General features: G+C 48.3%; 2 protein-coding genes across 5 annotated transcripts; one reads left to right on the top strand and one right to left on the bottom strand.

The window, feature by feature from the left end:
• The first annotated feature begins 28 nt into the window (after positions 1–28).
• Positions 29–6,578, top strand: vipas39 (VPS33B interacting protein, apical-basolateral polarity regulator, spe-39 homolog). The gene is made up of 19 exons (XM_083898714.1): positions 29–86; positions 364–456; positions 560–665; positions 743–883; positions 1,055–1,093; positions 1,175–1,239; positions 1,321–1,377; positions 2,091–2,183; positions 3,205–3,238; positions 3,323–3,425; positions 3,543–3,570; positions 4,232–4,305; positions 4,642–4,717; positions 4,835–4,969; positions 5,670–5,711; positions 5,796–5,972; positions 6,052–6,141; positions 6,221–6,325; positions 6,405–6,578. Exons 2-19 carry the CDS (start codon positions 364–366, stop codon positions 6,423–6,425), a joined length of 1,479 nt encoding a protein of 492 aa, XP_083754840.1. The 5' UTR covers positions 29–86; the 3' UTR covers positions 6,426–6,578.
• A 160-nt stretch (positions 6,579–6,738) lies between these two features.
• On the bottom strand, positions 6,739–22,254 carry cdc42bpb (CDC42 binding protein kinase beta (DMPK-like)). Of its 4 annotated transcripts, XM_083898709.1 has the most exons (39): positions 21,320–22,254; positions 19,336–19,427; positions 18,086–18,169; positions 17,103–17,198; positions 16,887–17,035; positions 16,520–16,613; positions 16,183–16,383; positions 15,732–15,980; positions 15,432–15,651; positions 15,252–15,353; positions 15,020–15,153; positions 14,687–14,929; positions 14,178–14,288; positions 13,843–14,087; positions 13,557–13,662; positions 13,345–13,469; positions 13,153–13,258; positions 12,962–13,024; positions 12,400–12,548; positions 11,905–11,996; positions 11,656–11,735; positions 11,255–11,329; positions 11,116–11,187; positions 10,927–11,032; positions 10,710–10,846; positions 10,497–10,636; positions 10,330–10,411; positions 10,032–10,248; positions 9,896–9,958; positions 9,539–9,780; positions 9,096–9,450; positions 8,770–8,867; positions 8,609–8,693; positions 8,397–8,514; positions 7,919–8,036; positions 7,594–7,809; positions 7,239–7,344; positions 7,078–7,133; positions 6,739–6,954 (listed from the first exon to the last, which is right to left on the bottom strand). In XM_083898709.1, exons 1-39 carry the CDS (start codon positions 21,489–21,491, stop codon positions 6,841–6,843), a joined length of 5,313 nt encoding a protein of 1,770 aa, XP_083754835.1. In that variant the 5' UTR covers positions 21,492–22,254; the 3' UTR covers positions 6,739–6,840. The 4 variants fall into 4 exon arrangements, with proteins under 4 accessions (XP_083754835.1, XP_083754837.1, XP_083754836.1 ...); XM_083898711.1 differs by lacking the exon at positions 7,594–7,809; XM_083898710.1 differs by lacking the exon at positions 12,962–13,024.
• Between the last annotated feature and the right edge of the window lie 358 nt (positions 22,255–22,612).

Raw genomic sequence — 22,612 nt, 5'->3', positions numbered from 1 at the left:
ACTATATTTCCCAGCTGCCACCGCGCGGTCGGAACGGAAGCCGTTACATTTCCGTGAGAGAAGAAGAAGACGCTCGCGCAGCGAAGGTAAAACAGCTGATTATTGATCACATTAATTGATTAATCGATTCAAAACACGTGTTAATAATCTGTGACACGCCCAAGTTAAACAGCCGAGGAATGACGTCACAGTTTCCGCCGCTTCTCAGCGTTTCTGTTAGCATGTTACTAGCATGCTAAGTAGCCTCCTGCTAACCCTAAACACACAGTTGTTTATTTGAAGATGGTTCTATTATTATAATGTCGTGTGTGTGTGTGTGTGTGTCTCTCTGTGTGTGTGTGTGTCTCTCTGTGTGTGTGTCAGATGATGAAGACGAGGACAGATGAAGAAGATTACTGGAACAGTTCCAAATTTAAAGCGTTCACGTTTGACGATGAAGACGATGAACTGAGCAGAGTAAGTCACATGATGATGATGATGTCACAGTGATGGGGGAGTGGTTAACTCTGTGGTTACCGTGGTTAACTCTGTGGTTACCGTGGTGACGCCTGTGTCTCAGCTGCAGGAGTCAAAGCGAGCGGTGAACAGTATCCGTGGTCTGGTGGACGAAGACATCGATGAAGACGACGTGGAGAGAGTCAGCTGGAGCGGGGAGCCTGTGGGCAGTATGATGACATCATCACGACATCATCATGACATCATCACTGCTCTGTGCCTCTGTAATCATCCTGTCACTCTGCAGGTATCTCATGGTCGGTCAAAGAGACTGCAGCGTCCAATCAGAGGACAGACAGAGACCACGCCCCCTTCCCCAGAATCAGCACAGACGTAGCGAACGTTAGCAAGAGCAACTCTGGATATTCACTGAGTTCACTGTTCAAAGGTGATTCATGTGTTCGTCACATGGTTCATGTGTTCATCACATGGTCACATGGTTCATGTGTTCATCACAGGGTTCATGTGTTCATCACAGGGTTCATGTGTTCATCACAGGGTTCATGTGTTCATCACATGGTTCATGTGTTCACCAGATGTTTCCTCTGTTTCTCTGCAGGAAAAACAAAAGGAGGAAACTTCCAGTCGTTCACTGACTGTGAGTCCAATGAACGGATGAATGTGAGTGAGTGATGATGTCATTGATGATGTCATTGATGATGTCATCACTGTGTTTCAGCCCTCAGCGACTCGTCCGTCAAACTCTACGCTCCAGAACTCCGCAAACCCAAATCTGAATACAAGGTAATCTGATTACAAGGTAATCTGATTACTGTTAATCTGATGATTATCATGATGTCATGTGACTGATGATGTCATCGTCAGGACCTGGTCAGTGATTGGTCGCCTGAGGAGACGGTTCACAGGATGCAGCAGGGAAAGGTCAGGAGGTCACGCTGTGAAAGGAAGAGCAGATGAATGAGTGAATGTGTCCTCTTGTCTTCTCTCTGGACAGATGAATGAGTGAATGTGTCCTCTTGTCTTCTCTGGACAGATGAATGAGTGAATGTGTCCTCTTGTCTTCTCTTTGGACAGATGAATGAGTGAATGTGTCCTCTGGTCTTCTCTCTGGACAGATGAATGAGTGAATGTGTCCTCTTGTCTTCTCTCTGGACAGATGAATGAGTGAATGTGTCCTCTTGTCTTCTCTGGACAGATGAATGAGTGAATGTGTCCTCTTGTCTTCTCTTTGGACAGATGAATGAGTGAATGTGTCCTCTGGTCTTCTCTCTGGACAGATGAATGAGTGAATGTGTCCTCTTGTCTTCTCTGGACAGATGAATGAGTGAATGTGTCCTCTTGTCTTCTCTCTGGACAGATGAATGAGTGAATGTGTCCTTTGGTCTTCTGTGTGGACAGATGAATGAGTGAATGTGTCCTCTGGTCTTCTGTGTGGACAGATGAATGAGTGAATGTGTCCTTTGGTCTTCTGTGTGGACAGATGAATGAGTGAGTGTGTCCTTTGGTCTTCTGTGTGGACAGATGAATGAGTGAGTGTGTCCTTTGGTCTTCTGTGTGGACAGATGAATGAGTGAATGTCTCCTCTTGTCTTCTCTGGAGAGATGAATGAGTGAATGTGTCCTCTTGTCTTTCAGGTCGTGTCTCTAGAAAAGTTTCGTTCTCTTAACGATAAACTTCTTCTTCTGGATTTTTCCGTCAGCGCTCACGATGGAAACGTCATCACTGCGGTAACTTTATTAACAACAAACTTTATTACCAACAAACTTTAGTAAAGGTCCCATATTATACCATATTAACCCAAGTTAAACTAGGTCCTGATGTCCTAATGAACATGTCTGTGTCATGCTTTAGTCAAAATATCATAAGGATGAAGAACAATAACAGTTCAATAATCTGCTAAAACAGCCTTTTTCAAAACGCTCTGTTTTGTGCCTGATCATTTACATGTGAATGAGACTCAGGTAAACACACATCACTGCTTCAAGGGGAGTGTTGATCTAACTGTCACCACTTATCACCTATTGTCATGCAGCGTCGTCACAACCCCCGCTCCATAGACCCCATAGTAATGTCCGTTTACCCGTTGTTACTGAGGTGGCGTGTATGTAAATTCCTATGCTAGAAAAAGACCCTGAACGCACCAGTGTTACTGCGACTGAAAGTGACGTGTGTGGATCAACAACACGAGGAGAGAACGTGGAAACACGACAGAAAGGCAGCCTTTGGTTGAGAAGAAATGTAGGACAACATCTACATCTTTCTGCAGTGCTTTCAAACGTGTGCTCCTCATATCACTGATCCACACATGTCACTCGCTAACCGCAGGCACGTAACTGGTGCGTTCAAGGTGTCGCTCCAGCATAGGAATTTACATACACAATCAACAACAAAGGGCTTGTGAAGCTTGTGGGGAGCTATGGTGGAGCTGTGAAGTACTCTGTGAAGTACTCTGTGAAGTACTCTGTGAAGTACTCTGCCTGGCGGGGTGCCAACATTCACGGTGAAATGTACGCACTGTCGTCACTTGGTCAGGAGGTGTAAACATCGCGTGTTTTATCACCTATACTTACACAAAGTGTAACCACTAAAACATGACTGAGTCTTGTTTTTTCACATTTTGGGGACTGGTATGGTCCACTGAGTCCCAAATATAAGTACTAAAAGATTAAAAAGTTGATTTTGCACAATAGGGGACCTTTAACAAAAAACTTTATTGACAACATCACTGACACAAAGTTACTTTTTTAGGTCTTGATTTATTTGAAGAGGAGTCTGAGTAAAGGTGAGTTTTTCTGATCCTGGTCCTGGGTCAGACCTGGTCCTGGGTCAGACCTGGTCCTGGATCATTCTTGTGTCTTTTGTTCAGAGGTTTTGTTTCGGGAGCTTGAGTCCAGACAAACTGCTCTGAGACATTTCATCCATTATCTGACGGAGACCAGAGACCAGAAGCTGCTGCTGGACCTGCTCAGGTCTGTTTGTCTCACCTGTCTCACCTGTCTCACATCTGTCTGTTTGTCTCACATCTGTCTGTCTCACATCTGTCTGTTGTTCTCACGTCCCATTTTTCTTTGTCCATTTGTCCTCAGATCTCTGGGCAGGACAGAGGACACAGTGGTATGTAGACAGTGCTAACGCTAGCATACATGCCAACACTAGCATACATGCCAACGCTAGCATCTATGCCAACGCTAGCATCCATGCTAACACTAGCATACATGCCAACACTAGCATGGATACCAACACTAGCATCCATGCTAACGCTGGCATACATGCCAACACTAGCATCCATGCCAACACTAGCATCCATGCTAACGCTGGCATACATGCCAACACTAGCGTCCATGCTAACACTAGCATACATGCCAACACTAGCATACATGCCAACGCTAGCATACATGCTAACGCTAGCATACATGCCAACACTAGCATACATGCCAACGCTAGCATCCATGCTAACACTAGCATACATGCCAACACTAGCATGGATACCAACACTAGCATGGATACCAACACTAGCATCCATGCTAACGCTGGCATACATGCCAACGCTAGCATCCATGCCAACACTAGCATCCATGCTAACGCTGGCATACATGCCAACACTAGCGTCCATGCTAACGCTAGCATACATGCCAACGCTGGCATACATGCCAACACTAGCAAACATGCCAACGCTAGCATACATGCTAACGCTAGCATACATGCCAACACTAGCATCCATGCTAACACTAGCATCCATGCTAACAGTGACAGTTTGCTGTTTCCATGGCGACAGCTGCTGCAGTATAAAGAACACCTGAACATCTCCGATCCAAACAAGAGGCGAGACTTCCTGTCAGGCTGCCTCAGGTGAGTCACAGCTGACTATTTGTTTACCTTTGTTTACGTTTTTTGTTTGTTTGTTAACTTACTGTTTGTGTATTTGTTTGTTTACTTACTGATTGTGTGTTTACGTTTGTTTGTTTACTTATTGTTTGTGTATTTGTTTGTTTACTTACTGTTTGTTTGTTTACTTACTAATAGTTTATATTTGTTTCTTTACTCACTGTTTGTTTGTTTGTTTATTTACGGTTTGTTTGCGTTTGTTTGTTTAAGTCATTAATATGTATTGTCCCTGCTTTACTTAGTGTTTGTTTACTTACTGTTTGTTTGTTTTTTACTTACTGTTTGTTTGTTTGTTTCCAGTCTTCCGTTCTCTGCTGACGACTCGGCTCATGTTCAGGATCACATCACTCTGTTAGAGAAACAGATCATCATGGAGGTTAGTGTGTGTGTGTTTGTGTGTGTGTGAGAGAGTGTGTGTGTGTGTGTGTGTGTGTGTGTGTGTGTGTGTGTGTGTGTGTGTACTCATGTTCCCCTCACACTCTTGTGTTGCTAGGTAACCGATGGACAGAACGAGCGTGAAGGAAAGACAGAAATGTTCAAGAAGTTTCCTCGAAAAGCTCCGATCGTCAACATGCCGCTGATCACTACACTGTACTACAGCTGTTTCTACCACTACACTGAGACTGAGGTTACCGTGACAACACACTGTACTACAGCTGTTTCTACCACTACACTGAGACTGAGGTTACCGTGACAACACACTGTACTACAGCTGTTTCTACCACTACACTGAGACTGAGGTTACCGTGACAACACACTGTACTACAGCTGTTTCTACCACTACACTGAGACTGAGGTTACCGTGACAACACACTGTACTACAGCTGTTTCTACCACTACACTGAGACTGAGGTTACCGTGACAACACACTGTACTACAGCTGTTTCTACCACTACACTGAGACTGAGGTTACCGTGACAACACACTGTACTACAGCTGTTTCTACCACTACACTGAGACTGAGGTTACCGTGACAACACACTGTACTACAGCTGTTTCTACCACTACACTGAGACTGAGGTTACCGTGACAACACACTGTACTACAGCTGTTTCTACCACTACACTGAGACTGAGGTTACCGTGACAACACACTGTACTACAGCTGTTTCTACCACTACACTGAGACTGAGGTTACCGTGACAACACACTGTACTACAGCTGTTTCTACCACTACACTGAGACTGAGGTTACCGTGACAACACACTGTACTACAGCTGTTTCTACCACTATACTGAGACTGAGGTTACCATGACAACACACACACACACACTATACCACACCGAGACTGAGGTTACCATGACAACAGTGTTTGTGTTGCGTCTCCAGGGCGCCGTCAGCAGTCCACTGAGCCTGCGTCAGTCTTTCAGGGTGAGAACTGACATTGACCTGATTGTCTTTGCTGTGTCAGTGGCTCCGCCCCCTCCCTCCCTGACTCCGCCCCTCTCACCTCAGATCTCAGAGAAGCAGTTCTTCGTGACGGCGTTGGCGGCGAGAGCGAAGTTGAAGGCGTGGCCAGACGTGGACGCGTTGTTCTCCAGCAGAAACTGGTTTGGCTTCACCAGGAAAAAGTCTCCGCTCACGTTCCACCGCGTCGTCGACGTCCTGCACAAAAACTCCGCCCCCACGCAGGTCAGAGGGGGCGTGTCGGCAGCAGGGCGGGGCTGAGGGGGCGTGTCCGGCGTTGACAGCTGTGTGGTTTGATTGACAGGTGCTGCAGGAGTACGTGGCTCTGGTGGACGACGCCGACCTGAGGATTTCACTCGCTCACAAACACAAATGTCACGACATCGTCATCAACGTGAGACACGACGTTACATGAGAGGGGCGGGGCTACGTAAGGGGGCGGGGCTTAACCAAACCTGTTGTGTGTCTGTCAGACGTACCGAGAGCTGAAGGACAGACGGCTGTTGCTAGGATACAGAGAGAAGGTGGAGAAAGGTTCAGCTGCTGAGAGGAAGATCATCAAGCTTCTGGAAAATACGGTGAGGAGGAGGAGGAGGAGTCACCTTCATCATCATCATCATCATCATCATGTGACCATCTCTTCTTCTTCTCTTTCAGCAAATCCGCTGGAAGAACTGATCACCAAGGCAACAGCACGGACCAATCACAGCGCAGAACATCTTTAATCACCAGATTCTTTTATTCTTTCTGTTTCCATACAAACATTGAACTGTGATAGCCCCGCCCCCTCCGAGCCTGGAGGCGGGGTCAGGAAATATAATCACCAACATTAAATCAAAGATGATGTGCAACTTAAAAGCTTTAAAATCATTTCATACAGTGTGAAACCTCCTGTCACTGAAGGAAGGAGGTGATTGGTCCCAGACAGCCAATCAGAGCGCAGGGGAGGGGCAGGAGAAGGTGGGCGGGGCTTGCCAGCAGGTAAAATCCACTCAAATAAAAGCAGAATCTCAACAGAAATGGTCAGGGGCGGGGCCTCATGAGTCAGAGTCAGGGGGCGGGGCCTCATGAGTCAGCGTCAGGGGGCGGGGCCTCATGACTCAGAGTCCAGGCTGTCCAAGGTGAGCCGACTGCGGTGGGGGGAGTTAGGGCTGGGGGGGGCGGAGCTATTGGAGGGAGTCGAGTGTTTCGTCGAATCAGAGTCAGGCTGAGAGACACACACACACACACAGAGAGAGAGACACACACACACACACAGAGAGAGAGACACACACACACAGGTTAATAAAGAGTCACATGATCAGGTCATTGATTATCGATCAGTTCTCACCTCTCTGTCGTCCTCTAACTCACACACACCACGAGATGAAGCTCCGCCCCCAAAATCTGAACAGACAAAAGATGACATCACTGATGATGATGATGATGTCATTCTGAGTGGTCAGTGTGTGTGTGTCTCTGTATTTGTGTGTGTGTGTGTGTGTGTGTTACCTGATGCTGTGCGTGTGATTTGTGTCTTGCTTCTCTGTTGCCGGGAGATACTGGACAGGGGGCGGGGCTTATCTTTAACTGAGTCATCCTGAGACATCATCACACTCTGAACACACACACACACACAATCATGATTTAGAATCAAACTTTATCGACAACACAAATGTGTCACAAAGTTCTTCACAATAAAAACAGTCACACCTCTGCCCTTAAGGAGGGGCGTGGTCTGGGTCTGTCAATCATTCACAGTGTTTATTAAAAGGGGGAGGGGTCTAAGACAACAAGCCGCGCAGTGATTGGACGAGAGGAAGATGAAAGAGTGAACCAGTAAGACAACACACACACACACACACACCTGGTGTGTGAGGGAGGAAGAGGAGGAGGAGGAGGAGGAGGAGGAAGGCTGCAGGAGGCTCAGCTGGGAGGAAGAGGAGGAAGAGGAGGAGTCTTTGTGCAAGAAGACGCCGGCCGACGCCAACGTCATGTGATAGACGTGTTCAAAGTTAGAAGGAGGAGAAATGAGGGAGTGACGGGAGGAGGAGGAGGAGGGGGAGGAAGTGACATCACCAACCTGAACAGTCAGGGAGGAAGAGGAGGAGTCAGTGGCAGGAAGGGGAGGAGGTGAAGGAGGTGAACATGCTGCTATGAGGAGGTGGAGTTAAAGAAAGAGGCGGAGTTACCAGAGGGAGGTCCATGAGCACCTGCATCCCATCACCTGGTCCCATGTGAGCCACGTGATTAAAGTTCATCGGGTTAGAAATCATCTTTGATCTGAGTTCAGGGTCTCTGAGCATCTCCCTGTGAGACACACAACAGACACACAACAGACGCACAACAGACACACAACAGACACACAACACAGAGAAACACACAACAGACACACAACAGGTTAGAAATCATCTTTGATCTGAGTTCAGGGTCTCTGAGCATCTCCCTGTGAGAGACACACAACAGACACACAACACAGAGAGACACACAACAGAAACACAACAGACAAAAGTACCTGATATAAAATATACATTTTGATGAGTCATGCTATGATTTTTTTTTAATTGCCGTTTTGTCTCGTCAGCTTTTTCCAGTGACTTTTATTTTGGTAAATGTGTGGTGGTTGTATTTGATTGACTCTTATTTTGACGGGTATTTTTGCTGAGTCACCTTCTCTGCTGAAGTCGCTCCTCCTCAGGAACCTTGAACAGAAACTTCCTCTTACTGCGGGTTCGAACCATCAACTTCCTGCTGTGTTCTGACGTCTCTGGGATGGTGAGGTCGCCCTCTGTGGGGGGGGCGGAGTCATGGTCAGGTGTGTTCAGGTACAGGTGTGTTCAGGTACAGGTGTGTTCAGGTGTGTTCAGGTGAGCTGCAGTTACCTGAAGACGTGTTGCTGAAATAAATGAGTCGCGGTGGTTCAGAGCTCAGCAGGTTTAAGGTCCCTTCGAGGTTTAGAGGTCTGATCTGAAGACAGAAGACAAGGTCCTCAGAAATGCTCCACTGTGATTGGCTGCTACTACACTGTGCTGTGATTGGTTACCTTTCGGAGAGCGATGGTCTGAACCCACTCAGTGGTGTGTATGTCAAACACGTCCACGCCATATTCACTGTAGACCGTCAGGTGGGAGGAGTTAGAACCTGGAGAAACAAGGACGGGTTTCACATCTGATACACTGCTCACCTGAGACCTCAGGTCTACGCTCACCTGAGACCTCAGGTCTACGCAAGACCTCAGATCCACGCTCACCTGAGACCTCAGGTCTACGCTCACCTGAGACCTCAGGTCTACGCTCACCTGAGACCTCAGGTCTACACTGACCCATCTGCACCTGTTCACCCTCCCTAACCTGAGCAGTAAGGACGTACCACATGCGAGGGGTGTGGCCGGCCACATCAGTTCCTGGGTGCGTGAACGTCGTCCTTGTCCGTCCACATAAATTCCAAGTTGACTGAAGCAGAGCAACACTTCGCTCGATCCAACCTCGAGAGCATGCAGGGCGTCCAGGGGCTGCTGGGACAGGAAGGCCAGCGACGGGTCGGCGGGGTTCACCAGGCTGATGGGGGACGACTCCCCCTGCAGGGTCAGCAGTGCAAAGCCCGACGGGTACCCGACACACAAGCGCTCCTTGACCATACCCAACCACTGCACCGACCCTGGAGCCTGAACCTCCCACAGCTTCTTATAGTGTGGCTTCACTGGAGTGATCTCATAGCACAGGACCTGGAGGAGAGAGGACAGAACCACAACATGACCACAACCCAGACTAGAACCAGAACCATGTACTGGGCCTCAGGCTGGGTTTTCTGACCTGCCGTTTGACAGATGCCAGCAGGCAGGCGGGGCCTCCAGGTCGCAGCACCCCAACGGTCAGAGACTGGCAACCTTTGGTCTCCGTCAGTTTGACGTCAAATGCCGACTCAGCTCCCTCCAACGCCCCCCAGTGGTGAAGGTGAACTTGACGGTTCCGACCACAGAGCAAAGCAATAATTTTCTCCTTCGGGATCAACTCGATCTGATAAACCTTCTTGCTGTCGACCGCTCTCACGATCACTGGAGGGAGAGAGAGACGACGTTAAGACGACGTTAAGACGACGTTAAGACGACGTAAAGACGACGTAAAGACGACGTAAAGACGTCAGACTGACTTTCACGGTCTCAGACTCACCGTCTCTGGTCACTTCAACCACAAAGAGTCCGTCTTCTGTTCCCAAGGCGATCCGCTCTCGATCTGTAAACAGGGTCAAACATCACGTCATCATCAGTTCACCTGCTGACCTGCTCAGGTGTTCAGGACCACTGACCCAGAACTGCAGCAGACAGCGTGGTCTTGATGACGGGCAGCGACGCGTCGTAGGCCTCGTGCAGGACGTGGACCTGTGGGCTCTTCAGGAGGTTCTTGGTCACGATGTTCTGCAGACTCTCCAGGATCCTCACCCACTTCCTCTTCTCCACCTCGCTCTCCGCCAGGACCAACAGGGACACGGAGGACAGCTGCGAGATCAGCTGCGAGGAAGTCACCTGACCAAGACAAAGACCAGTGAGGACAGACCATCGCCCTGGTGGAGGGGGGAGGGGGTAAGGCGGGACGGGGTTTCTTACCCTGAAAATGCAGGGGATGTCCTTCCTGGTGGCGTGGATCACATCCGATGCCAGGACAGAGCTGACGGAGAACTCCTCGTCCCTGAGAAGATCAGCAGTTTAGGAACAGATTCTCATGGAAACCTTAAAGGTAAAGACACACCTGGACCTGCAGTTGGATCATTTACCTGAGATCCAGGACCAGAGTGGCCACCACCCCCGGCTGAGTGGACTTTCCCTCTGGGACATCGTAGAGAAACAGTTTACAGTCGGACACCACGGCAAACGCTCGCTGCCAGCCCTTCTTCACGCCGCTGGGCTTGGGAATCTGGAGGGAGGGGCTGAGTCAGCGCTGAGTCAGCAGAGTCTCTGCTGCAGAGAAAGTGCTGAGTCACTCTTACCCTGACGTAGCCCTTGTAGGCCGTGCCGATGCCTCTCTGGACGTCGACGCCCTGCGGCCGCTTGGCCTGCTCTGCTGGGATTGGACAGACCAAGGGGGCGTGGTCTTTACAGGAAACGTGGCAGATGAAGGAACACACTGAGGACACACAGGAAGAGAGTGAGTGTGAGGTCATCAGTACAGCGGCGTACAGCGACGTACAGCAGCGTACAGCGTACCTTCACAGGCGTATCCCTGCCTCATGAGGCCGACCATCAGTGAGGTGCAGTGAGTGCACTGAGTCGGACTGGAGAACGTCTTCATGATCAGCTGATGAGCTTTGGGCTGCACACACACACACACACACAGGTCACCACAGCTGACCTCTGACCTCTGACCTCTGACCTCTCACCCTCTCATTCACTTACCTTTGGTGTAGTCAGACTTGAGCTGTGGTAGATGGGGGCGGGGCTTACTGGGACAGACGCCACTGAAACGACCTGTGGACACAAAGAAGCGCTCAGAGGCCGCGACCTTTGACCCAGAGAGTGACGCAGTAAGACTCACCTCATGTTCAGAGGCAGTGGAAGATGATGGGGACGTGACCTCTGACCTCTGAGGGGTGGAGTCTATGTCTGTGGTCTGCAGGTAAAACAGGAAAAGATGTGAGAGGACGTCAGAACCTGACAGAGACGAGGACGAGGACAGAGACAGAGACAGAGACAGAGACAGAGACAGAGACAGAGACGAGGACAGAGACAAGGACAAGGACAGAGACAGAGACAGAGACAAGGACAGAGACAGAGACAGAGACAGAGACAGAGACGAGGACAGAGACAAGGACAAGGACAGAGACAGAGACAGAGACAAGGACAGAGACAGAGACGAGGACAGAGACAAGGACAGAGACAGAGACGAGGACAGAGACAAGGACAGAGACAGAGACAGAGACAGACTAAAGGACTCACTCTGAAGGTCAGATCTGGAGCCAGAGGTGAAGTGTTGAAATACTCAAATATGGAGTCTTGGAAATCTGGCAGTTTCAGACCTGAGAGACAAAATGTTCACGTTAAAACGTTAACTGAGTCTCAGGCTGGTCCTCAGCAGCAGGGGGCGCTCACTCTTCTATTGTAATAATAACAGATTAGTTTGAGGAGTCACATGACAGGAAGTGTCACATGACAGGAAGTGAAGTGTCACATGACAGGAAGTGTCACCTTTGTCAGAGCGGTTCTCCTCCACCTCCTTCTTCAGATTGTCCATCTGCTCCCCCACCTCCCTGCTCCTCTCTTCCGCCTCCTTCAGTTTACTGCAGGAAAAACATGTTAAAGTGATAGTTCTGAATTTTGAACATAACATTTGTTTCAAATATTATTCTATCAACACAGATATGTACATCTATAGTCTGCTGTTACAGTTGATTTACCTCAGGTTCACTGTGGAGTCAGTATGAGTGTTTTTAATACTATGCTAACTTGTATCATTGACTTGTGTTAGCTATAGCATCAGTGAACTCTGCAACTAGAAGAACTGAATTAAATTTTTTGAAAACGTCTCCAGACGTCTGCATCACACTGACTGAGCTGGAAAATAGGTCTTTGTTCAAAATTCAGAACTATCACTTTAATGTGTATTTATAGTCAGACTAACATACGTGGGTTAGTCCAATTACACTTGTTTTACTCTGTGTGTGTGTGTGTGTGACCTCTGACCTCTCCAGGCTGATGTTAGCAGCCTTGACCTTGCGTAGCTCCTCCTGAACCATCTGTTTAGCTCTGATCTCTGCGTCCAGCGCTGACTGCAGCTCGAGTCTCGCTGACATGTCTAACTTCTGACTGCGCCTCACCTTCCACAGTGGGTCCTGAGGGGAGAAGAGGCCACGCCCACAACACGTTACCATGGTGACACATCTGTCCACTCACAGCCAGTGAGAGATGGAGCAGCCAATCACAGCAGCCCAGGTGTCCCAGAACATCGTCCCTGTTATTTCATCAATGATTAAGACACGCCCAGATTTATTAAGACACGCCCATGTTTATTAAAACACGCCCTGATTTATTAAGACACACCCAGATTGATTACGACACTCCCATATTAATTAAGACACGCCCATAGTTATTAAGACACGCCCTGATTTATTAAGACCTTCCGAGGCCCGCCCAGATGGATGAAGCTCCGCCCACATGGATGAAGTTCCGCCCACATGGATGAAGCTCCGCCCACATGTGACCTCATAGCCATGCAAGCTCGTCACTTGCTGTCACTCATACTCACCCTCCTGTCTCCACCAATAGGAGGCCAGGCTTTCCTAGGAGGTGTGGCCACTCCTGACTCAGGCTAACATGACATGTTACACACACACACACACACACACACACGTTACTTAGACAGACACACTGTGTGTGTGTGTTTGTGTGTGTGTGTGTGTGTGTGTGTGTGTGTGTGTGTGTGTGTGTGTGTGTTACCTGAGCTCTGGTCCCCAGACTGCAGCTCCTCAGTGTCTCCAGTTCCTCCGTCATCTTCGTGGCCAGAGCCTGAAGATAACCTCGAGCGTCCTTCTCATCACTCACCCTGGACAAAACAAGAACACACATTCAGGTCCTGGTCCAGGTCCTGGTCCTGGTCCAGGTCCTGGTCCTGGTCCTGGTCTCACTCACCACTGGATGATCTCTGCGATCTGAGCCTCCCAGTGAGCCACACTCTCCTTCTTAGATGACAGATCTTGCAGCTCGTCCTCCAGCTGTCGGTTCTGAGACGTCAGTTTGTCCACAAATGAACACAACTGATGAGACAAGATGGACAGTTATGAGACCAGGACCAGAACCACATAGAACCAGAACCACAGGATGATGCAGAACCACAGACTCACCTTATCCGTCTCTGCCGTCATCTTACGATTTTCTTGTGTCAGCAGATTTTTCTCTCGCTCATATTTCTCCTTTAGGACGACGACGGCTTCGTCCATCTCACTCTGTCTGCAGGAGACACAAAGACCTGGATCAGGACTCAACTGGATCAGGACCCATCTGGATCAGGACCCATCTGGATCAGGACCCATCTGGATCAGGACCCATCTGTCCCTCTGATGAACCTGGTTCTGAACCTTGTTGTAAACCTGATTGTGGACCTGGTTCTAAACCTGGTTCTGGACTCACCTGTCCCTCTTGACCTTGTCCATCTTGTCCTGCAGCAGCATTAGCTCCTTGTTAGCCGCGAGCTGCGCTCCCTCAGACTCGTGCAGGTCTTTGCGCAGGTTTTTGATCTCAGAGGAGAGGGCGGAGTCTCTGCGCAGTAGCTCCTCCTCGTAGAACAAGACCTTCTTATCAAGCTCCGCCTTCAGACGGGAGAGCTCCTGTTGAGACTCCGCCCCCCCGGTGGCCACTCCCCGTCCCTGCTGAGACTGAGACCAAAACCAGAACTTTGATGACATGTTGTAAAACCATCGATTTGTTATTCAACAGTGAATGTGGGCGTGTCTGTGACCTCTGACCTTCAGGCCCTGTAGCTCCGCCTCCAGCTGTTTGGAGTACACCTCACTGTGCTCACGCAGCTTCCTCTCCTTGGACGCCTCGGCCCTGGCGTCGTCCAGCTGAGCTTCCAGCTGAGACACAGACACAGAGCTGTAACACTGCCCCCCGGTGGTCACATGACAACACTGAGTTATTCTGAGTCTGTCACCCTCCACTGGTGAACAGAGAGAACTGCAGGAGCAAACTCACTGTGAGCATCTGAATGAACAAAGTAACCTGTTGTTTTAACGAGGGTTAGCATTAGCATTAGCATTAGCATTAGCATTAGCATTACTAGTAACGATCCCATAATGGTGAAGCTGATCTGCCATCACTCGTGTCTCCTGTTCCTCAGACTGAGACATGGACTCAAACGCACTGCATTGTGGGATTATGTACGTCCTCAAACACAGGTCACCTTTGACCTTTGACGGACAGAGAAGACATCACATGACCACTGGTAGGCCCCGCCCACTCTTCTTCCTCTTACCTCCTTGCGGTTCTTCTCGGTCTTGCGGATCTCCTGTCTGGTGGCTTCCATCTTCTGTAGGACGGCGTCCATTTCGTCCTCTTTGTCCCTCAGCTGTCGGGACAGACGCTGTTTGGACGAGCGCAGCTCCGTCATCCTCTCCGACAGCTCAGAGAACTCCTGCAGCGCCACCTTCCTCTGGGAGTGCGCCTCCTTCAGCTCCTTGGTCTGAGAGCGCAGACGCTCCAGGGCGTCGGTCAGCTGCTGCTCAGGTGAAGAGTTTGAGGTCAGAGGTCAGAGGTCAGAGGTCAGAGGTCAGAGGTCAGACCTGAGACAGAACCTGCTGTCACTCACCTTATGGACGTCGTCCTTCTCCTGTCTCAGCGTCTTCACCTGTCTCTCCAGTGTCTTCAGTTTGGAGGCGGAGCTTTCATAGTCCTGTCGAAGGGTGACCGCCTCCTCCAGCTGGTGCTCCAGCCTATCAGAGTCTGTGACAGCAGAGGAGGAGGCGGGGCTTAAGCTCCAGCTAAGCTACATTTATAGAGATGATCAACGCTGCCATGTTGACGTCAGGTGACCTTCTCACCTGCCAACTTCTTCTTCAGACGTTCGATCTCCTCGTTGAGCTTCTTGATTTCTTTGTCTCGACTCAAAGTTCCTCCTCGAGCCTGCACAGCCTGAGTCCACTCTGAAAGGTCAGAGGTCAGAGGTCAGTTTGACATGTCATGGTGTAGTCTGAGACTCAGAAGTCAGAAGTCAGCCTCACCTTGCAGTCTGCGGCTCAGCTCCTGTTTCTCCTCCTCCAGGAGGCGGATCCTCTTTTCAAACACCTCCACTTCCTGGTCACCGCTGGCCCCGCCCCTGTCCTCCCGTGTCCGGCCGGTGGAGCGGCGGTCAGAGAAGGAGCTGTCGGTGGTGAAGGTGAAGCCAACGAAGGGGAGATGTTGACCGGTGAATCCAGTGTGAGAGGGCGGTGGACCGATGTCCTGCAGGAGACACAGTCGTTATGGAAACGCCATGAAGTCACTGACCTGTGAAGGTTGAAAGATCACAGCGTGGTCCTCACCGGGTTCTTCAGAACATCGTCATCCACGTCAAAGTTGGAAGTGTCGGTGGGGGAGGACACGTCTGGGATGTAGGGCGCCTCGGTGGACCGGATGTTGTCCCAGTCGATCCCACAGAAGAAGGGATGGCTTTTGAAGTCCGAGATCCCGTTTCTACCCAGCCGACGTTCTCGTGAGCAGATCAGGCGCTGGATCAGGTCTTTAGCATCGTCCGATATGTCGGTCACATGGGAGGGAAACTGGAAACGTTCCTGAAGACAAACAAAGAAGGTAGGAAGGACAGAGGAGACGAGGAGGAGGAAGAGTTCACATTTAGAAACCAGGAAGTAGGACGAGCGTCTGGGGAAGAACCAGTGACCTGGAACCAGCAGCAGAAGATGTAGAGCAGCACACAGTGGTCACGTGATCGTTTCACACTACTTTCATTGTGATTTGAAGGACCTGGTCGCTGACCTCATGGTTCATGATCTTGCCATAGGTTTCCACCAGCGACTCGGCGTAGAACGGCGTTTCTCCGTACAACATCTCGTACATGCAGACTCCCAGAGACCACCAGTCACACTCTGGTCCATAGCGACCCATCCCGTCCTCCATGGCCTGGAGAATCTCTGGGGAGATGTAGTCCGGTGTTCCCACGGCCACCGAGGACTGGACCTGCAGAGTGATCGATGATGATGATGATGATGATGATGATGATGATGATGATGATGATGATGATGATGATCCATCATCATCATCATCATCATCATCATCGTCAGGAGGTGATGAAGGACTTGAGTAAACATGTTACCGTGCCGTCCTCCATCATACGGAGACAGGATCCAAAGTCGGCCAGACGGATGTGACCGTTGACGTCCAGCAGGACGTTGTCAGGCTTTATGTCTCTGTGGAAACACAAGAGAAACACAGTCACAGCAGAGCGCCACCATGAGGCCACGCGAGGTCATGAATCCATCAGCATGTTTGCAGCTGTGATTCTGTGCAGGAAGAAGGAGGAGGTGAAGCAGGAAGTGACTGCTTCTCCCAGAGGAAGAGACACAATGACACTTCCTGGACAGTCTCTTAAAGAGACAGGTACCATTTTTAAGAGGTACTGAGTGCTCAGTGTGTACTTCAAACCTGAACTAGCCTAGTGAAGCAGAGTGGGCGGAGTTTACCTGTGGATGTAGTTCTGCTGGTGGATGGAGTGGAGGGCCAGAACCATCTCAGCCAGGTAGAACTTTGACATGTCCTCAGGAAGACGGTCCTCAAACTTACTGAGCAGAGTCAGCAGGTCCCCACCAACGTAGTAATCCATGACCAGATACTGCAGTAAAACACACGCCATCAATGAGCAGCAGTCACTCAAGAGTAAAAGTACTCGTCATACTAACCAGGTAGTTGTCGTCCTGGAACGCATAGTGAAGAGTTGTGATCCACTGACTGTCTCCTTTGACCAGGACGTCACGCTCTTCACGGAAACACGCCGTCTGTGCACAGGACGCGGTTAACGTGTTAGTTATAACGTGTTTAACGTGTTAGTTTTAACGTGTTTAACGTGTTAGTTATAATGTGTTTAACGTGTTAGTTTTAACGCGTTTAACGTGTTACATACGTGTTTAATGTGTTAGTTTTAACGTGTTTAACGTGTTACATACGTGTTTAACGTGTTAGTTATAACGTGTTTAACGTGTTAGTTTTAACGTGTTACATACATTTTTAAAGTGTTAGTTATAACGTGTTTAACTTGTTAGTTATAACGTGTTTAACGTGTTACATACGTGTTTAATGTGTTAGTTTTAACGTGTTAAACGTGTTAGTTTTAACGTGTTTAACGTGTTACATACGTGTTTAACGTGTTAGTTATAACGTGTTTAACGTGTTAGTTTTAACGTGTTTAACGTGTTACATACGTGTTTAACGTGTTAGTTATAACGTGTTTAACGTGTTAGTTTTAACGTGTTACATACATTTTTAACGTGTTAGTTATAACGTGTTAGTTTTAACGTGTTTAACGTGTTAGTTATAACGTGTTTAACGTGTTAGTTATAACATGTTAGTTATAACATGTTTAATGTGTTAGTTATAACGTGTTTAACGTGTTAGTTATAACATGTTATAAAATGTCAGTTATAACGTGTTTAACGTGTTAGTTATAACATGTTTAACGTGTTAGTTATAACATGTTTAACGTGTTAGTTATAACATGTTAGTTATAACATGTTTAACGTGTTAGTTATAACATGTTAGTTAAAACATGTTTAACGTGTTAGTTTTGACGTGTTTAACGTGTTACATATGTGTTTAACGTGTTATAACTAACACGTTAAACACGTCACATACAGAGTGTTAACAGTAAACACAGAGTAAACATCACCTCAGCTCTCTTTAACATCTCCCACTTGTTGAGAATCTTCATGGCATAAACTCGTTCTGTGTGTTTCATCTTCACCACGGCAACCTGTGGGGGGGGGGGGGGGTTAGTCAGTGTAGGCCACATGTGTCTGTGGTTGTTGTGTCTCTTTTTTGTTGTCTCGTGTCCCTGTGTGTGTAGTTGTTGTATGTCTTTGTTCTTGTCTTGTGTCTGTGTGTAGTTGTGTCTTTGTTGTTGTCTTGTGTCTGTGTGTAGTTGTCTCTTTGTTGTTGTCTTGTGTCTCTGTGTGTGTGGTTGTTGTGTGTGTCTGTGTGTAGTTGTTGTGTCTTATTGATGTCTTGTGTCTGTGTGTGTGGTTGTTGTGTGTGGTTGTTGTTGTCTTGTGTCCCTGTGTGCGTGGATGTGTGTCTCGTGTCTGTTTGAAGTTGTCTCTTTGTTGTTGTCTTGTGTCTCTGTGTGTGTGGTTGTGTGTGTCTGTGTGTAGTTGTTGTGTCTTTCTTGTTGTCTTGTGTCTGAGTGTGTAGTTGTCTCTTTGTTGTTGTCTTGTGTCTCTGTGTGTGTAGTTGTTGTGTGTCTTTGTGTCCAGTGTAACATCAGAGACAGGTGTGTGTGTCCTTGAACTGTTCAAATGTGTGTGTTGTTCTTTGTCGTCGAGTCAGAACACGTTACACACTCTACACTGTGGTATGTGAGGGTTCTAACAGCTGATTGGCTGACGGTGTCCTCACAAGTCCAACAACACAAACCACACTGTGTGTGTGTGTGTTCATATCCTCAGGCAGAGAGCAGGTGTGGCCCCGACACACCTTTCCTCTGGTATGTGGACAATGTGCACACACACACACACACAGACACAGACACACACACTATTCTCTGCGACTCTTTGCTTCAGTGTCTCATCAGTCTCCATGGTAACCACAGAACATGTTCAAATCTCTGAATTTACATGAAATACGAGGTCAAAGGTCAAAGGTCAGAGTCCGACTGAACCAATGATGATAAAGGAATCATTTCAAACGTCTGCAATTACTGTTGAGAGACACTTCCTGTTTGTCATTTCCTGGCATGTGACGGGTCACACGACAGGAAACAGGAAGTACCGCACAGCAAACAGGAAGCACTGCACATAAACAGGAAGTCCCTGAGTTACTTCCATACACATTTGCCTGCGTGTCCTGGTGAGGACTGAGACTCACACTGGTCAGCCCCAAGGTCGAGTGGTGGAGGGGTCAGAGGTCAACAGGAAGTCTTACCTCTCCAAAAGCTCCTCGTCCAATCACCTTCAACATCTCAAAGTCGTCCCGGTGCAGACGCATGTCCTTCACTGTGGTGGTGAAGGGTTTCACTGAGGACACACACACATGGACACACACACACACACGGACACACACACACACTAGTGTTAATGTTGAATGACAGACAAACACGACACATCAAAATAAATGACTTCCTGTTTGTCCACACTAAAACATGGCCCTTCATTTTTCAAAATAAAAGACATTCTATTTGTCCACATTAAAACATGACCCTTAATTTTTCAAAATAAAAGACAACGTTTCTGTTTGTCCACACTAAAACATGTCCCTTCATTTTTCAAAATAAAAGACTATGTTTCTAGACTTAGTGAACTAGGCCAGGTGGGAACAGAGTGATCCAGGACAAAGTAGGCCAGTGTGTGCTGCTCTAACACAGTTCGACGCCTCGAGAACGTTCCACATCCTGGAATCTTTCCAGGTCCTTAGTCGACCTTCAAAAACCTTCAATGATCCTGGAAAACCTTAGATACACATTCAAGGTTCTACGGACGCCTGTGTTCACACAGAATAACTGTTAGGAATCTGTTTGTGAACATGTTAATATAAATAACAAGAGTGCAGTAAAGAGAGGAAAGAGTTCGTCTAATAGTTTTATAACAAACATCATCATCGTCATCATCAGTTACTGTTCACCTGATTTAAAAGGAAGAGGCTGCAGTACCACTGACAAACACAGAGGGAGACAGAGAGCAGGACTGTCTTAGCACAGTTTGTGTTACATTTTGAAAAGTCTTCATTGTTGTGTTCATATATAAAAGTCACTCGTGTAGAACACTGCAAACAACACACTTCTATTGTTGTTGTCTGAACTTTAGCGTTTTTAGAGACAACAATAACACACTTCTATTGTCCTCGTATGAACTTCAGCGTTTTTAGAGACAACAATAACACACTTCTATTGTCCTCGTATGAACTTTAGCGTTTTTAGAGACAACAATAACACACTTCTATTGTCCTCATGTGAACTTCAGAATGTGTCAGTGTGACGTCACAATGACACACAAGTCAATATCTGCTGTTCTTAGACTGAAGACCACAAACACACTTTAACCACTCACACACCAAATATGTATATATATATATATATTTATAAGTAAACAATACGTCTCCTGTCCTCATGTCCTCATAACATCATGTCCTCATCACATAACACCATGTCCTCATGACATCATAACATCATGTCCTCATGACCTCATAACATCATGACATCATAACATCATGTCATCATAACATCATGACATCATAACACCATGTCCTCATGACATCATAACATCATGTCCTCATGACCTCATAACATCATGACATCATAACATCATGTCATCATAACACCATGTCCTCATGACCTCATAACATCACGTCATCATAACATCATAACATCATGTCCTCATGACATCATAACACCATGTCCTCATGACATCATCACACCATGTCCTCATGACATCACAACACCATGTCCTCATAACACCATGTCCTCATGACATCATGTCCTCAAGACGTCATGAGACCATGTCCTCATAACGTAATGTCCTCATGACATAACATCATGTCCTCATGACATCATGTCCTCATGACCTCATAACATCATGTCCTCATGACATCATACCATCATGTCCTCATGACATCATAACACCATGTCCTCATGACATCATGTCCTCAAGACGTCATGAGACCATGTCCTCATAACGTAATGTCCTCATATCATAACATCATGTCCTCATGACATCATGTCCTCGTGACATCATGAGGTCATGACATCATAACATCATGACATCATGACCTCAAAACATCATGTCCTCGTGACGTCATAACATCATGTCCTCGTGACATCATGACGTCATGTGGACAGTTGAGAGAGAAGGTTTTCTAAGGACTGATGTAAACCCGATCCTTGACCCGGTACTGGACCCGGTACTGGACTTACCCCACTGCAGGAAGTCTGTGACGTGCTTCTCCCTCTTGAGGGGGCCGCTGGTACTGCACTCTGTGAAGAGGCAGAGCAGCAGGTCGAGCAGCGCCTCCACACTCAAACATCCCGCCGCCTCCTGCTGCAGGAGCAGCTCCTCCAGCCGCTTCAGACGGACCTGAGCCGACATCCTCACCTCCGCCCGCTGCTCCTCCTGACCCGGGACCTCCGCCCGCTGCTCCTCCTGACCCGGGACACCACACCTCCCCCCGCCTCCGCCCCCGCCTCTCAGTCCAGTGTCAGTCGCTTCCTGCCGAGCTCCGCCTGTTAGCAGCAGCTTAGCTCGTTAGCTCCAGGAAAACATTCCCGACATTTTGAGAGGCTGGTGTCGGACTATCGCTGTGTCTCCGCCGGTGTCCGTGTCTCTCTCTCCGGGTCAGGGTGGTTCAGACTGCCGTGTCCGCTGCTCGTCGACTTTTTTAATCCCGGTAAATGTGGACTTTACTCCCGGAGCTCAGGACCGTCGACTCTCAGGTCGGCCGCCGCTGCTCCATGCCCCGCGGCTCGGTGTCTCAGCTCGGTGACATGCCCCGGAGCTCCGGGACCGAGTCGGCCTCAATCAAAATGTCTGACCGCAGCGTGAGGGCGCGGCCCCGGGGATTAGAGGCGGTTTAGTGTCGCTGTGAGGCGGGCTGCTGCCGGTGTGGCTGCTCGCTGAGAATATGGCTGAATCCAGGTCGGATCATCCTGAGTGAGCTGGAGACACTGAGACACACTTCCGGTCCGCGAGACTTTCACAATAAAAAAACAGCATCGTAATTCAGAGGGCAGTGAATCAGTGTGTGGCCATGTGTGCTTTAACTTTGAAGGAGCAAATACTTCCTCCGGAAGTGAGCTTGTGCCGCTCTGCGCTAACGTGATCACCTGTCTGTCTCTCCGTGAGGAATCATGGATGTATTATAAAATCTGGATGTAGCTCCGCCCCCACTGTCCTGGTGGCCACTCTGGGTACTGCAACAAAAATACTCATTTGGCCAAAAAGTCGTTTTCCCACTGACCCCAATGTCCACATGTCCACATGTCCACATGTCCACATGTCCATATGTCCTGACTAATACTTAACAATGTCCACAATGTCCATAAGTCCATGTTCCAGGAGGAGGAGCTTCACTCGTCATTGTGTTGACAAAGTTAGTTTTGTGTTTCCATTTTGTCCGTCTTTGTGAGCAGATTTTTGTTTTGTCGTCACATTTTGAGCGTTAGTGAACATTTGTGTAACAACGACGACGACAACACAAGAAGAGGACACAC

This window comes from Microchirus variegatus (assembly GCF_963457635.1).
Source record: "Microchirus variegatus genome assembly, chromosome: 12".
Lineage (NCBI taxonomy): Eukaryota > Metazoa > Chordata > Actinopteri > Pleuronectiformes > Soleidae > Microchirus > Microchirus variegatus.
Note: the sequence above shows the minus strand (reverse complement) of the source record. Positions and strands in the feature narration are given on the sequence as shown.

Coding starts and splice junctions, on each gene's coding strand:
- vipas39 (XM_083898714.1), top strand. CDS start 364: ATGATGAAGACGAGGACAGATGAAGAAGATTACTGGAACAGTTCCAAA. Junction 884..1,054: donor ACTGAGTTCACTGTTCAAAG/GTGATTCATGTG, acceptor GTTTCTCTGCAG/GAAAAACAAAAGGAGGAAAC. Junction 1,240..1,320: donor AACCCAAATCTGAATACAAG/GTAATCTGATTA, acceptor TGTCATCGTCAG/GACCTGGTCAGTGATTGGTC.
- cdc42bpb (XM_083898709.1), bottom strand. CDS start 21,491: ATGTCGGCTCAGGTCCGTCTGAAGCGGCTGGAGGAGCTGCTCCTGCAG. Junction 13,663..13,842: donor GACAAGGTCAAGAGGGACAG/GTGAGTCCAGAA, acceptor TGTCTCCTGCAG/ACAGAGTGAGATGGACGAAG. Junction 9,959..10,031: donor GCTGTCTGCTGCAGTTCTGG/GTCAGTGGTCCT, acceptor CCCTGTTTACAG/ATCGAGAGCGGATCGCCTTG.